The sequence below is a fragment of the Oxyura jamaicensis genome, chromosome 3, assembly GCF_011077185.1.
Source record: "Oxyura jamaicensis isolate SHBP4307 breed ruddy duck chromosome 3, BPBGC_Ojam_1.0, whole genome shotgun sequence".
In the NCBI taxonomy this organism is placed as follows: Eukaryota; Metazoa; Chordata; class Aves; order Anseriformes; family Anatidae; genus Oxyura; species Oxyura jamaicensis.
In genome coordinates, this window is record NC_048895.1 from 71,041,486 (window position 1) to 71,057,846 (window position 16,361).

The window sequence follows — 16,361 nt, forward strand, 5'->3', positions numbered from 1 at the left end:
GCAAGGGGAGCGGGGCCGCTACCGCCCCCTCAGCCACCTCCCAGAACGCCGCCGTGCAGCGGGGAAGGAGGGAGGGAGGGAGGGAAGGAGGGAGGGAGGAGGGAGGAGGAGCGGCCGCCGGCGCCGTGCTGCCGGCCGCCATCTCGCGTCACGGCGCCGGAAGCGCGGCGGCGGCGGCGGAGCGGTGAGTGCCCGGCCCGGGCCCGGAGGGGGCGGCGGGGCGGCCCCCACGCACGCTCCGACCCCGCTCCGCTGCCCCTCCGCGGCCCAAGCCTAGGGGGTAGGGGGTGGGCGTTGCTTGGGCTGTGTCCTCCAAGGGGTACGGATGTGGCTTCGGGTGGCCAGAACCCAAAGAAAAGGGCACAGCCCGCTGTGGGAGACGTGTGTGTTGTAGGGGACGGCTGCAGACCACGTTGGTGCTTCAGGAGTCCGTGCAGTACACCGCAAATCGGGAGGGACGGACCTGCAGGCGTGTCTTAGGGGGCCCCAGGAACGTCAGGCCCGCGTCCTCCTGAGCTTGGGGTTCCCATGTCAGCGTGGCTCTGCTGCACCTGGTCAAGCAACTGCTCCTCTCCTTGGTAACCGAGGACAGGACACACAACGGCACAGAACTGCACCAGACTGGACATAAGGAAAAATTCTTTTACCATGAGGGTGATCAAATGCTGGAACCAGCTTCCTGAAGAGGCGGTTGATGCCCTGAACCTGTCAGTGTTCAGCAGGCATTTGGACAACACCCTCAGTAATATGCTCAAACTTTTGTTTACCCTGAAGTGGTCAGGCAGTTGAACTTGATTGCCTTTGCAGGTCCCGTCATATTGAACTGTTCTAATTTGGCTCTAGCATGAGCTACTTGGTGGCTGAATGGGCCTAAAGAATCCCTTGTTGGCCACCTCAGTAGCACTTTGATATCACCTGTATGTAACACGTTGTTTCTTACAGCATTCCTTCAGGTAATCATAATTGTTACATTCACTGATTGCTATACTGTAATGTGTATTTGTATTTAATATGTCAGTTTTATAATTTAGGATGGCAGGTATCTAACCTGTCTCACATTTGGCTCAGCTGGTCCTTCTGAAATGACCATTTCTGGCACATCTTCCTTTATATTTTCATTTGGTGAATTCTTCTGAAATGCTGGATTATTACCATTTTTTTTGGTCTATAATTGAAAACGTGTAGCAAGCCAAACTAATGGTTAATGTTTAACATACTCAACCCTATTTTAGACACAGTTCTTAGAAAAATCTCCTGGCTTTATGCCTTTATTGCCGACATAGCCTGAAGACTCACAGGTATGTGTTCTGAAGGAGAAATTTTTGGAAGGACATGGAGTCTGGCCAGACTGATGCAAGTAAAGTTTTATCATTGTTTACAGGATTTCATAGCCTGAATAGTCTGAACTGGGGCATCTGTAGTGATGAAGCTGCAGTTGACATTTTTTTGGGTTGGTTTGTTTGTTTCTGCTTAGGAGCAGTGAACAAAGAGATCTTTTTGTTCAATTGTTTCAGTTGTGAAAGAGGAGTTTTCAGAAGGGGCAGCCATGTTTTTCGATGCTGTACAGTTCACAGTACATTAGAGCTAAACAAATACAATAACTGGCAGTAATTCTGATCTCGGAAGAAGCTATCTGTATCCATTTTTTAGGATTTTAAAACACTTTCTGAAGAAAGAAACCTGTGTCAGCATTAGAATTGACTTCGTAAAGACAATTCAGAGGCTTCAGAATTGGCTTTAGAAATTGTTGAACTCTGTTAACTAGTAAACAAAATAATACTTGATGTCTTTATATGCTGACTTCCAAGATGTTTTCTAAACTTTCTCTATTCTTGTAGGTGCTTCCTTTCATATTTGCAATGAAAATGGCAGAGGCGGTTCCTGACCCTTCTGAGAAACTGGTTGTCATCCACTCAAGAACTCACAAAGATACCATTCTAGCTAACTTTGAAGAACAAAGGAAAAAAGATTTTCTTTGTGACATTACTCTAATAGTGGAAAATGTGCAATTCAGAGCCCATAAAGCTTTGCTGGCTGCCAGCAGTGAGTACTTTTCAATGATGTTTGTAGATGAGGGCGAAATAGGGCAGTCAATTTACATGTTGGAGGGAATGGTTGCCGACACCTTTGGAGCACTGCTAGAATTTATCTACACTGGCTACCTCCACGCCAGCGAAAAAAGCACAGAACAAATTCTAGCTACCGCACAGCTTCTGAAAGTGAATGACTTGGTGTGTGCTTACACCGACTACCAGGCCAGCCGCAGCCCAAGTAGCACGCTGCCAGCGCCGTCTAACAGCGGCACCTCCGTAGCCCTTATTGCAAGTGACAAGAAAAATGAGGAGCCGCCAAAGCGAAAACGAGGGCGACCAAGAAAAGTCAAGACGGTCCAGGAAGAAAAATCAGCAGCAAATTCTGAAGATGTGCAGCTGAGAGAGAACAACTCCATGCAAAATAAGCAAAATTCTATGAAAAAAGACGTGGCAGCAGAAGAAACAGTTGTCAGTGAACAGGATCCAGCAAGGAAAGATGCGGAAGAAGCGGAACCTGCTTGTGGCTCAGAAGTTGCTGAAGATCTGTCAGCTGAGAAGGATGAGAATTATGATCCCAAATCTGAAGGAATGCAGAGCACTCAGAGCCGTTACAGCAAACGTAGAATAAGGAGGTCAATCAAACTAAAAGATTATAAGCTGCTTGGTGAAGAGGATGAAAAAGGACTGGCAAAGAGAACTGATGGAAAAAGAAAACGTACAGGTTCTGAAGCTCGCTGTAAAGACTGTGGCAAAGTATTTAAATATAATCACTTTTTAGCTATTCATCAGAGAAGTCATACAGGTAGGCATTAAGAGACTGCTTCTTTGAGTGGAGGATTTAGTGACTTGCTGCTAAATGCAAGCCTCTTGTTTAAGTATGGGCTGTTGTCCACAGCAAGAGCTGCCCAAAATAGTACACTCATCCCAATTACTATGCTGTGATTCAGAGACTATTTGCTGTTTTCTTATCAGGAGATCTCTTAGGCTTTATGTCTTAACCTGATGGCAGTTCAGTTAATCATTTCTCTGTTAGAACATTGAATTATGTGGCAATACTTAAATATTTTTACTGATACACAAGACCTGTCTCTTCTTTTAATTCTCCTTATCGCTACCTAAAAGTCATTTTAGCAGATACTAGACTGCAGTGAGTCCCACTGTCAGCTTGGAATATCTAGTGAGAAATAACACATCTGTACTTACAAATGTCATCCTCTGCTTCTAGGGGAGCGCCCTTTTAAGTGCAGTGAATGTGGCAAAGGCTTTTCCCAGAAGCACTCTCTTCAGGTTCATGAGCGGATGCACACTGGAGAGCGGCCGTACACGTGTACTGTCTGCAGTAAGGCTCTCACAACAAAGCATTCTCTTCTAGAGCACATGAGCCTTCATACAGGTAAATATTGCAAGGCAAAGGTAACCTCGCCCCCCTTTAAATGTGCCTTTCTGGAGAAAAGAAGCGTTTCTGCTCTTTCTCTGATGTGCTGACTTTTTTTTTTTTCCAGTTCTTATACTTAGTTTAGATGTGGTTTGCATTTTAATAACTGATTTTCTTTACAGGGCAGAAGGCTTTCACATGCGATCAGTGTGGGAAGTACTTCAGCCAAAAGAGACAGCTGAAGAGCCATTATCGAGTACACACAGGTATAACAAGTTGGGGTTGAAGGGCTGGCTGACAGTCCATGCTCATTTGTCCTCATAAAGATTGACTAAGGCAGAATATTCTTCTTCAACAATGTATTTAGGCTCAAAAGACTGAATAGTGTACAATAAGTGGAATGTTTAAAAAGATAGTTAATTGAAGAGGACTGTCCTGATGTTTAAAAAATTAGCTGTTCAGTATTTACCATAGTAAACTTCATTCGTTTGAGCTCTGCTCTCCATGTTACATATAAGCTAGGAGTTTCATAAACACTTATGCGCTGCGTGTTGTGCACATTGCCTTGTAGTTCCCCCTTACTTTGGATAAGTAATGGCAGACAGGCTTTAAGACGTGTTTTACTCAGTTTTGTTTTAGAAAGTTGGAGGTAAAATTACATACACAGGAAGTGGTGTAAAAAATCAGATTTTCCAAAGGTTCAAGAGAAAGTAAGCTTGAGGGGGAGCGGGTGTCAGTCCTCGCTTCTACCATGCTAAGAATAAACAGAGTCATAGGGGTGTGTCATCCTGCTAGTTTTCATGACAAGGTAGGGAGAAGGCAGTGAATCACCTTGTGTTTTATCTCTATATTATATCAAAGTGGTTATTTTTCAGGAAAGTGCTTTAACAAAGATCACTGAAGAGATACAGGGGATCACTTATGCACTGACACTTTTTTTGTTATTGCGACAAGGCCGTTCATTGCCGGAATGCAACCAGTGTCATCGCAAATTCATGGATGCAGCTCAGTTAAAGAAACATCTAAGAACACATACAGGTAATATTGTCTGTTGGTTTGGTTTGGTTTGGTTTCTTTTTTCTTGAAATAACACAGACGAAAGGATACGTTGCACAAAGGACGCTCATTTCTTTGGGATGAGCTTTGGCTGTGCTTATAAATAATGGTGCCTGTGTTAAAAATTAGGAGATATGATATTGAGATTGTGTAATGAGCCCAAAACAACAGTGCAGAAGCAGTACCTACTACAGGAGAAGCTTTTTTCTTTTTTTTTTTCATTTTTTTTTTCCCCAAGGAAGCCAGCTGCAGAAGATGCTGGTTGGATCTCCTGTGGTAAAATCTTAGACTGGGAATTAAATTCATCGGGAAAGCCGCATCCAGCATTTATTGGGCTTGAAATGAGCTATGTAGGAACAGAAAATGTACGTCCTAGAAGAGTCAAGCACTCCTGTCTGTGGGAGAAGGATGCTTACGGAAAATGCTGCTGACTATAAAAATAATTATTTCAGTTTATCTTTTTATTATGCTGTAGTAAACCAGGTGCTGGCAGGAGATTGGCTGGAAGGGATGATGTAACACAAGTGACATCAGAGGTTGTTTTAAGAGGTTTAAAGGGCGAGGTGATACTTGGATGGCTGGATAACAAGAATAAAAAAATTGATCTCTCATGATGACAAAGCATAAGCTTTTAAAAATACTTTTCTTTGAAGAAGTTCATAAGATTAAATGTAAATATTTTATTTTAAAATAGCTCTAAACAGTGGCAATTGTTGCTTCCCAGAAATGAATTATATATGATTTTATTACATGTGGTTGAGGTAGTGTGCACAAGATCAAGTTGTGAGTTTTAACTCATGTCCTTCTCAGTGAAAATAAGAGCTTTAAATTCCATAGGGTATGATGAGGTTGGAATTTGTGGTTTGGGGAGTTTTTGGTGTATCAGGGATAGTGTTAGCTTGCAATACTTTTAAATAATTGTCTTTTTGTTGAGGACATGGTGTGTGTTTACACACAACAGTTCTGTATCTGAAGCTGATACAGCTCTGTAAATGTAGCAGGAGATGAGCTTGGTGGTGGGAAATGAGGAGAGGGAGCACAGTAATGATGTAAGTTGCAAAAACAGATTAACTGAGTTCTAGCAGAAACTGATCTGCAGTAGGTAGTGCTTTTGGAAAAGACAGGCCAGATACCAGTATTATGAGTGCAGAAATGCCATCGGACCTGTCCCATCTCAAAAACAAGAAGTAAAATAAGGAGGAGTTTGGGGGAAGAGTGTTAACATTGATTTGACCGTTATGCTCTGGCAGCAGTTCTGTAGCACTGGATGTCATAAGAACACAGTCTCCATAAGTTGCTCCTGTTTTTCCAGTGGGGTCTGGAACCAGTTGACCTCTAGATACCCCTTCCAACATCTCTTCTTCTCAAACTTCACCCCAGCCCTCTGAAGCAGAATGAAAGCTGATAGGCTTTGCAGTTCTACACTAAATGTGAAGCTTCCTTGGAAAGCGGCTACTGCCCCGTGCTGAGTTTCAGTATGCTTGGGTGGTGTGAATTACTGCTGTGGCGATCCAGATTCTCCTACCTAGTGTCTTAAAGACATTGAATGCAACAAATAAAATCTGTGGTGTGAGTTAGGCATTGGTGGTGTTGGGTGGTATCTGTTTCTTGTGAACCTCTCTATTTAATTCGGTCACTCTGCTTCTACTCAATTAGGCACAAGAATTAAAAATACAGTAAAAAGCAAACAAAAAAAATTATACAACCCACCATAAGTTACGTTTTTTCTCTGATTGGTGTTAGAATCATAGAATGGTTTGGGTTGGAAGGGATCTTTAAAGATCATCTGGTTCCAACCTCTGTGCCATGAGCAGAGACATGGGATGTGTTCCCAAGGTATTGCAGGCATAGGATGGAGTCTTAGAGGTCAACAGGCTTGTTAAGGTAATGGATTCACTTCCAGGTTTGGAAATACAGTCTTACTCGTCCACTTGGTGTGCTGCACGTGAGCCTGGCGTTAATGTCTGCTAGTTCAGGGTCAGCCTTTTTCAAACTTGCCTGTTTGTGCTGTGTGTGTGGATTGAGCTCAAGGCACCTGCATCTGTCTTAGGCATGATTTTGCTGCTCTAAGGGCTTGGATCACCTAGTTCTCTATCTTCAAAGAGATGTACCTTCCAAATTTTACACCCTCATTTAACAAGTGAGTTTATCCATTCCAGTTATCCATACTGACCCATGGCAGAAGCACAATCATTTGGCTTTATGTGCTTAAGAACAATGTACAGTAAAATGTCACATTTTAAAATAAATTCATGGGAAGCGCTACATGAAAAATGATGTCAAATTTCTTTTTGATAGGTGAGAAGCCCTTCACTTGTGAAATTTGTGGCAAATCATTCACAGCTAAAAGTTCTCTTCAGACTCACATTAGAATTCACAGGTAAAGTGTGCCTAATTTTCATCACATTCTTTAAAACTGTAATGTCTTATCTGCTACCTGTATCCAGTGCCTGTTCAATTACAGGATGGTCAAGGTTTGTTTGCATTTGGGATGGATGATTAAGGGCTGACATTTTTGTTTATTTAAAGAGATAATTAGTAGTGGAAAGTATTTCACAGTTAAATACTAGTGTGCCAAGACACTGAAGATTCTTCTTCTGTGCAGTGTGTCTGTTTAATGATGATGTACTTCGGTATCACGAGGTAGGAAGGCTCTGCAGGAGGATCTGGATAGGCTGGACCGATGGGCTGAGGTCAACTGCATGAAGTTCAACAAGGCCAAGTGCCGGGTCCTGCACCTGGGGCGCAATAACCCCAAGCAGAGCTACAGGCTGGGAGATGAGTGGTTGGAGAGCTGCCTGGCAGAGAAGGACCTGGGAGTGATGGTTGATAGTCGGCTAAATATGAGCCAGCAGTGTGCTCAGGTGGCCAAGAAGGCCAACAGCATCCTGGCCTGTATAAGAAACAGTGTGGCCAGCAGGGCCAGGGAGGTGATCGTCCCCCTGTACTCGGCTCTGGTGAGGCCGCACCTCGAGTACTGTGTTCAGTTTTGGGCCCCTCGCTACAAGAAGGACATTGAGGTGCTCGAGCGAGTCCAGAGAAGGGCTATGAAGCTGGTGAGGGTCTGGAGAACAAGTCTTACGAGGAGCGGCTGAGGGAGCTGGGCTTGTTCAGCCTGGAGAAAAGGAGGCTCAGGGGTGACCTTATCGCTCTCTACAGGTACCTCAAGGGAGGCTGTAGCGAGGTGGGGGTTGGTCTGTTCTCCCACGTGCCTGGTGACAGGACGAGGGGGAATGGGCTTAAGTTGCGCCAGGGGAGGTTTAGGTTGGATCTTAGGAAGAACTTCTTTACCGAAAGGGTTGTTAGACATTGGAACGGGCTGCCCAGGGAGGTGGTGGAGTCACCATCCCTGGAGGTCTTTAAAAGACGTTTAGATGTAGAGCTTAGGGATATGGTTTAGTGGGGACTGTTAGTGTTAGGTCAGAGGTTGGACTTGATGATCTTGAGGTCTCTTCCAACCTAGAAATTCTGTGATTCTGTGATTATTTATGAAAAAAAAGTGATTTTTTGTTTGACAGCAAAACAGCCATGGTGTAACAAGGTTATTGGAGCATTTTCCTGTTTTTCCTGTAGCCTGTCATGTCTTTTTAATAGTATTTCTTAGCTTTTACTGATGTGAATATTGCATAAAGGCACGTCAGATTTGAAATCACTAGAGGACTGTTTTGGGCCTTAAAAGAAAATATTTCCAGTATAATTTCTTGTTCTTTTGAGACAAGCAAGGCAGGATTTAGAGACTTCTCCAGTTAGAGAGCCCACACTATTAATAAACATTCTGAGAACAGTCAGTGCTTATGATCCTGTAAGTTGTTGCGTTCTTGTCAAGATCTAGCAGCACAGAGTTTGTACCTCTGGTATCATGACAGGAGGGAAGTTACGTTATCTCTGTAGCTCTTGAGCAGATACAGACTAATGTAGGTGTTGTACAGTGTGTGATGTACAGAAATTAGGAAGTCAAACAGAACATTTTTTAATGTTGACTATTCTGAAGTGTTTATGATGCAGCAAAATAAAATAATTTCTTTGATTTTTTTATTCTATATTAAGTTGTCGAAAGCAGCGCTTTTAAAATGAATATTTTCATGAGATCAGATCTGTTCTTTTGCAGAGGAGAAAAGCCATATTCTTGTGGGATATGTGGAAAATCCTTCTCCGATTCCAGTGCTAAGAGAAGACACTGTATCTTACACACAGGCAAAAAGCCTTTTTCTTGCCCGGAATGTAGTTTGCAGTTTGCTCGTCTGGACAACCTGAAGTCTCATTTGAAAATTCATAGCAAGGAAAAGCAGTTTCAGGAAGCCAGCGCTGCTCCCAGCAGCAACACTAATTCGGAAGTCAGGAACATTCTTCAGCTGCAGCAGTATCAACTTGCCACCTCTGGAGGGCAGGAAATTCAACTGCTGGTTACAGACGGAGTGCATAATATAAACTTCATGCCTGGTCATAATCAAGGCATTAGCATTGTCACTGCGGAAAATGCCCCAAATATGACAACGGGGCAGGCTGCTAACCTCACGCTGCTTGCTCAGCCACCACAGCAGTTGCAAAACTTGTTGCTCTCAGCTCAGCAGGAGCAAGCGGAGCAAATCCAAAGCATCAATATGATGGCAAACCAAATAGAGGCTGCCCAGCCTGAACAAATGCATGTCATCACCCTTTCCAAGGAAGCACTAGAACATCTCCATGCTCATCAAGGGCAAAATGAACACATCCACTTAGCAGGATCTTCCCATCCAGCTCAGCACATGCAGCTGACTCAGGAATCAAGTCAACAGTCTCACTCCAGCCAAGATACAGTTCCTTCCCATCAAATTAGTGAAGAACAGAATCAAAATGTACAAGTTTCTGAATCCCATCAGCAGCCTCTGTCAGTAAATGAGTCAGCTCATGAGCATCCTGTTCAAGGGCAACCTTTCTGAAAATGCTTATTTGTCATCAGAGAGCTAGGCTACAGTGTGCTTCTCAGCCAAGCGGTGATTACACACATCACACTTTCTTATCTGCAGCATAATCTATCTGAAGATGCATTTCTTGGTGATTTTCCATGGGTGACTTTCAGTTTTCTTAATATTATTTATTTTAGACATTTTTATTATTACCAGTTGGTATTTCTCTACCATCTAATCCATACCTCACAAGCGATTCATGCTTTTTTTTGTGTGTGCCTCTTACACATCCATGCCTCATGAGCAGGTACTTGCCCTGTAGTTTGCATTTCCATGTGACTTTCCAGGGAAGTGTGCCTTGCTGGTTGAAGAACAGTGTTAAGGTATCTGCTGACCTGAAAGTACCGCTCCTCTGATGGATTTAACATTACCTGAACTACTGTCAAGCTTAAGATAACCAGTACTTTTTGCAAAGACCACACCGTGTGTCTTATGTCTAATGAGCTTTCTCTCTGCGGGTTGGTGTCTAACTTCCTGTGTGACCGTTCCCTTAAGTGCATTTTGATGTACTGAATACCAAGTTGGTTTGGGTTGGGTTGAAATTACTGCAGCCTTTGCCTGGCTCTGGATTGCCCCTTCTGTTACTGTATGCTTTAAGAGTTTTGCTCCTCAGAAATGCTTAAGCCACTGCACCTGAGCAGTGGCAGTGGGATGCGGTGGTTACACTGGACAACTGAAAAGCCTGAGTTCTGTTAATTCCACCAGTCGCCCGCTGTGTGACAGTGAGTAGGGCAGTAGACCTCTGTGCCTTAGTTTCCTAATGTAGTAAGCGTGGATAACGTTCACACGCTCTGCCAAGCACTTTGAAGAGCTCTTGATGTTGAAGGCACTGTCTGTTAAGTGCAAAATTCTCTTCCTGACAGGCCTCGGTGTAAGCCTAGGAGCCAGTTTATATTTAAAGTGTTATTTTTTCTACTTCTGAGAGCAGAATGTAATGTTACTTTTAATATATGTTAAAGCCCGAAATTGTTTTAGTGGGGACTTGGACAATGAATAGAATCTCTTCAGAGCATAATGAGCTATATGAAGGGGGCATATCGCGTTAAAGCTGTACAGCTATTTTTGTTGTCTAGATTAGATGTGTACAGATTGTTTTCAATGACTGACTGCTAACAAAAAAAAATCTATCAACTTAATAAAAATGCTGTGCCAGAGTATAGGCTTTGCATCTTCAAGTTCAGCTACTGGTAACGTCTCACGTAGCATACTGCTGTGTTAAAATCCAGATACAATGGCAGTGGTATACTAAAAGCAACTTACTCTGTCCTCACATCCATTTCAAAATGCCCTTCTTGTGATTTACGTTGGTATTCTGTGTTTTAACAGATGACAAATGTAAAAAATTAAGGCATTGGCAGGTGAATTTAAAAGGAAAACAAAATCTTTTATGGTTGGCTTATGGGACTGACCAGAGGGAGTCACTGGCATGAAAGGGCAGTTTATAAATGGTGCAACAGTTGAAGGTGGAAGGGACTTCCAGAGGCCAGCCAGTCCATCATCTTGCTCCGTTTGAACATGTCCAAGGATGGAGATCCACAGCCTCTCTAGGCGACCAGTTCAGGTGTTTGACCGTAACGTGGTGACAAAATGTTTCCTGTATTTCATGGCAATTCCCCATGTTCCAGTCTGTATCTGCTGCCTCTCATCGTACCGCTACACCTTCGAGGAGCGTCTGGCTCTATCTTCTCCAGGCCCTCCTGTGAGGCAGTTGAAGACAGCAGTGAGGTCCTCTCAGAGCCTTCTCCTCCTCAGGGCTGAGCAACCCAGCTTCATCAGCTCCAGCTCTTTAATCACCTTGGCAGTCTTCTGCTGCGCTCAGCCCAGTGTGTCAGTGTCTGTCTTGTTCTGGGGAGCCCAAATTCTGGTTGATGTTCCTTACCCAAGTATTAGGCAGGCTCCTGACCGTGTGCTGCTGAACTTTGGGTAAGTATCTCAATTTTTTCAAAGGACTAGGTTGGTTTTTATATAAATTGATCATAAAGAGGGTAGACAGTGGGAGTGGATCAATACAAAGAACCAAATCCCAGAGCAGAACACCAGCCAGGCCTTTCACCTTTTTATTTTTTTCCTCTCAGAACAGCAATATAATTTATGCTTTCAGCCACTGAGGAGAAGCAGCATATTCTGCAGTGGTACTTCAAAAGCTAGAAGTCTTGGTGCTGTGAGAACATACGAAAAAATAGTGGAGCTTGTAAGAGCTACAGAAATCTTACTGAATTGTATACATTTAAGATAAATATACTAGTGGTTTCATACCAACAAATTCTATCTATAATGAAGGTAATCTAAAATACTGTCATGTGCAACCATGAACACTGTCTGGTCAAAAGTTTAGAGGAGCTGTACTGAGTTCCTTCTCTGCCATATACTGACATAAGTCCTGAAATGCTTAGAAGCTGGTTACATGCTAAATTCCAAGCCATCAGTAAAATAATTGTTACACACTTCCTACTGGTTTTATGATTTACTTTTTTTTAATTTGTGCTTTAAGTTGTTCATTGTGAAGTTCCCCTTGCAAACCACGTTTGAGCTGCAGTCACACAGGCATTGCTGGATGCTCCCTTTCCCTATAATTAAAAAGGAAGTTTTGCTTTTGGAATTTTCGTACGCTCTTCTTCTACCAAATTACCCAACAAGCAGTGAAGAAACTTGCTTCTGTGAATAGCACAGCAGTGACTAATCTTGCACTTTGCATTGCTTAAGCTGTTAGCACACGTTTTAGCTTGCAGTTGGGAAATTAAAAGCTCGTGTGGTTTCTCACACCACAAATGTTGCATTTTGACACCATTTACTTCCTTTGTAGTGAATGCATTTATATTAAAGATGAAAATCAATCTCTATTCTCTGTGTGCATTTTTAAGGCTGCGACTGAAGCCTAAAATTGCTTTGAATGTTAAAGGAAACCCCTGCAGCTTTGCTTGTCAGTCCAGCTGTCACCAAGAACTATTTAGCAAAAAATGCGTGCCCCTAATACTATGCTTCGAAGCAGCTCTCTAAATATCTTTCCTCCCTAGCCAATAAACACCTTAGCTTCTCACTTCCTCACACAAGATAATCTTAGCAAATTCATCTCATTGCTTCCTGTGTTAACATGAGATTAGGATTTTGGATGTCAAAGTAGGAAAATAAGTAGACTATTGAAAGAACCGTTTTAGTGAGTGATTAATGCAGTTGTATGGTTGTGCCACTTCATTTGTAAGCTACTCAGTGTGTATGACCCCAAATTAATTTCACTATCCTTCTTCCACATACAAGTGAATGAAATACCAGCTTTTTTTTTTTCTTCCTGAAGATTTTGGCTGATTCTCCAAGTAAAATTTTAAACAAACTCTGATGGGGTAGAGCAAACACGTTGTGTCAGAGTAGGTACTTGGCTATTGTGTGTGTGTTTACACTGCTCACCAATGATACCTGTGGTTTAGCTGTAAATAACATTCGACCTCAGCAATCTGAAGTTCACAGCATGTGCAGTTCTGCGTCTAGAAGCCGGGACGCTGTCGCTGTGGATCAGAGGTATTTTTTACACTCGTTTTACGCTCTCTGCTGTGCTCAGAGGCACCACCAGGGGTTTTACAACAACTGCCTCTTGGTGTCTCAGAGCAGGAGGCAGTGACTACCTCTTCATGAACTCCTGCAACCTGAATGTTTATTCACAGTTATGGTTCAGGATGCTGAGCCTGGCATCAACCTTGCCAGTTGTTCAAGGAAGAGATTGGCTTGTGTCCATTAGTAAAATGATGGTTTCACTCTGAGCTAGCTGGGCATCATGATCAGGCCACGGCTGGTATTTGCTAGGACCTAACCTATTGTGCTGCTGTTGTTTTGTTGTGTGTGTTAGTTTTTTGTTTATTTCTTTAAATCTTTCCCTGCTTCAATGAAGGGTAGTATGGGATTAGTTCCTGATCCCTTACCCAATACCCAGGTGAGTGCTTTCTGTCTCCCCATGGCAGGCGGACCGAGTGGGGAAGTTCCCAGACGCAGGGGAAGCAGATGCTGAGGGGAGCAGCCAGGAGGAGGCCTGTTTGCAGAGCAGTTGTGCCACCAAATCTGGGCAGTCACTGCAGTGCCTCCTGCGTGTGCGCATCTGCCCGTGGCCAGCAGTCCTGCTCTGTGGGCTTTTCCCAATTCTGCTTTTTCCCAATTCCTCTTAAAGAGTGGAGAGGGAACTGGCAATGCCGTACTTCCCAGAGCTATGGTTTCAGGACCTCTTCAGAGGATTAAAGAGGCTGCTTCTCCCAGACCTGCAGTTCTGTGAGCTACCAGAGACCAATATGCTTCATCCTTTCCATAAAAGATGGTGAACAATGAATGGTTTTTGACAACAGCTGAACCACCGTTCATCTCTGGCCCAAGTAGTTCTTCCCCATGGAAGAAAACCTCCAGGTATATTCTAGGTGATCCAGCATCTCACTGTAGTACGCTTACTGCTATTTTCTGGCTAATATTTTAATCCTACCTAATGGAAAGTATCTTTGGAATAGCTGGATGCAGAGTTTTGCTTCAGTTAGCAACTCCCTGGTGTGTCCTGCGGGATTTTCTATCATCCACAGTTGTAGCCTGGTGTCTGTGTGTTCCCAAAGGGAACCAGCTCCCAGAAGTGTTCAGGGGTGCTTCCTGCAGCAGTCAGTTGGAGAATTTCAGGTTGTGGACAGCCCATTAGTAAGTATATTGTCATCTTCAAAATCATGTTTCCTCCTTGGGTTTGCTTTAAATTTTTTGATTATGTCAGCTCCTGCCTTCCACCTGGAAGATGAAGCTTCCTTGTTTCCTCAGCCGAATCTGTCCATCATTCCCTCGCAGTAGGAAGACTTTTGAAGCCTCCCACACTGTTTGCTTTGACTGCTGGGTGACCCAACAGCTGCATTTTCCCTGCACAGCTATCTGTCAGAAAGGAGCCGGCATGCAGCAGCAGTGCTGCCCTTCCTGACAGTCATCACAGCCCCATCTGTTGTGGTTCGGCAGCTGCAGCAGACGAGCTGGGCAGCGTTTCCAGGTATTTGCTGTGAAGTTCTTTGGTGTTTGCATCTTTAACAAGCGCACCATTATTCTTCCTGCTGGGCGGTGCTGTAGTCACCGGGCTGCCCCAATTTAAACTCCTCCAGCCTGCCTTTCTGTTCTCTTTCTCGGCCTGTCTCGGGTGCTATCTTGGACTGAAAGGAACTGAAATGGCAGCAGAGGCAGCAGGTGGAGAGGTTTGGCGAGGGCAAACCCTCCAAGCATCACGCAGAAGGAAAACTTGGGGCTCATGTGTCAGGGCACGTGTACACGTTTCAAAGCACTCCATGTTTCCAAGAACATCAGCTGCACGCCTTTTGAAAGGGCTTCGGTATCATCTTTTAAATGTACTGTACAACTGCTTGTGCTTGCCATACTTTCCTTCACTGTAATCCTCTCTCCGAAATGATGGCAGTGCTGTACGTCTGCCTGCACTGAGCCGTGCAAGCACACCTCCCAGCAAACTCTCAGCACCTGCAAACCATTTACACCCATTTGCGTGCTGTGGCTAAGCCTGCACAACAGTTTCACATTGTCAGAAGTGGGTAACGGAAAAGCTGAAAAGAAAAACAGGCATCCAGCTTAGCATTTTGATCATTAAGGATTTCGGTAATTGGCAACCTGCTCAGTAGATTTCTGTGTACCTGAAGTACAAAGGGACATGAAAGGAAGGGGAGAAATTAAATAAGCAATGGATAGAGACAGCAAGAAATCTGTGGCTCTTGGCTTGTTCTCTCTTTTAATAAAGCCCAACATAAATTTTCAGACAACAGTCCTGCACAGCTAACAGTATTGTGCTTCTGTGGTTAACTGCTGCTTTTCTTCTTGCTGCATTTTTTTTCTTTTACTATTGGTTTTCATTGGCTATTATATAACTATTAGGAGCATGGTTGTAGTTAATTCCTTCTTGCCCACAATGACAGTTAGAATTTGCACACCTAGAAATTATCAGTAAACAAGAACAAGCTATATGTGTGTGTGTATGTGTATATATGTTTTTTATTAGTAGTTTTTTTAAGAAAATGAATTTCTATAAGGCTGCTATATAATTTTCTGGCCGGAGCAGAAGCCATATGGTCATGCTACTAAAATTAAGCTCTGCTTGTCACAAGCTGCAGAGGCTGTGGCAGCCTGGAAAGGAGGAAAAGGGCTTTCCTGACCTTCGTTTGGCCACAGTGTTGAAAAAGTTGCTGGAGTTTAATGTGCTGGCTGGTTGTGGTTAGCCAGAGTCACGCCTAGGCTTGTTCTCTGCCACCCCATGTGTGTACACAAATTAAAACTGCCTCATCTCTGATGTCTGATGGGATTTTAATATGTCAAAAGTGCTTTTTTTTTTTTTTTTTTTCCTAGTGGAGACATGATTTATTTCCCACAGCCTTATCTCTGTGCTAAACTACATCATGCAGTCCAAGTAGCGAGCACAGCAAAAATGACTTGTGATGAAGCTTCAAGTCAGTGCTTTGCAAAATGCATTTGTCACACCTAAATGAAATAAAAAAAAAAAAAAAAAAAAATAAAAAGACAAAAAAAAAGAAAAAGGTGGGCAATAACTCTCTCCCTCCGTAAGAATGGGTCAAGGTGTGCAAACAGGCTTAACTTCTGGGAAGCTCCCAGAGTGGTTCAGAACTACCCAGCTGCGAGGCTCCAGGCTTTTGTGGTTCTGCTCCTGGGGTTATGTAGAGGTGTAGCACTTGATGAAGCCACTTGGATATGCAATTCCAAAAAAAAGCAAATACAAACGTCCATTGTTACTAAGACAAGAAATGAATATAATTCTTGGTTGTGTTTGAGGTAGGTTTGTTCTGTCATGGTTTTCTTCTGTGTGAAAATGACAGCTGTCTCATCAGTAGTCAGATTTTGATGTGCTGAGGATGTATTTCCTCAGGGAGTACATCAGACTGTTCTGTTGTTCTGCGATGCCATGAATCTCTGACCTTACACACCGTCAAGTTTTGT

General features: G+C 43.4%; 2 protein-coding genes and 1 long non-coding RNA gene across 9 annotated transcripts in view; all 3 read left to right on the forward strand.

Annotated features, from left to right (window-relative positions):
- The window catches only part of AK9 (adenylate kinase 9), a 66,982-nt gene extending 66,822 nt beyond the window's left edge, over window positions 1–160 (forward strand). For all 6 annotated transcript variants that reach the window (XM_035323184.1, XM_035323187.1, XM_035323186.1 and 3 more), the window contains one exon: window positions 83–160. The gene's annotated coding sequence lies outside the window, so the exon portion shown is untranslated. The remainder of the gene's footprint in view (window positions 1–82) is intronic.
- ZBTB24 (zinc finger and BTB domain containing 24) lies at window positions 138–10,567 on the forward strand. 2 transcript variants are annotated; one of them, XM_035323191.1, is made up of 7 exons: window positions 138–184; window positions 1,839–2,835; window positions 3,259–3,426; window positions 3,591–3,674; window positions 4,363–4,446; window positions 6,763–6,844; window positions 8,573–10,567. In XM_035323191.1, the coding sequence occupies exons 2-7, from the start codon at window positions 1,860–1,862 to the stop codon at window positions 9,381–9,383; spliced, it is 2,205 nt and encodes a 734-aa protein (XP_035179082.1). In that variant the 5' UTR covers window positions 138–184; window positions 1,839–1,859; the 3' UTR covers window positions 9,384–10,567. The 2 variants fall into 2 exon arrangements, 1 of the variants encoding a protein (XP_035179082.1); XR_004749926.1 differs by lacking the exon at window positions 8,573–10,567 and having other exon boundaries at window positions 4,284–4,446; window positions 6,763–6,827.
- LOC118165230 lies at window positions 4,470–6,159 on the forward strand. The gene is made up of 2 exons (XR_004749927.1): window positions 4,470–5,651; window positions 5,866–6,159. It is a non-coding gene; the product is annotated as an uncharacterized LOC118165230 (long non-coding RNA).
- Window positions 10,568–16,361: the final 5,794 nt, after the last annotated feature.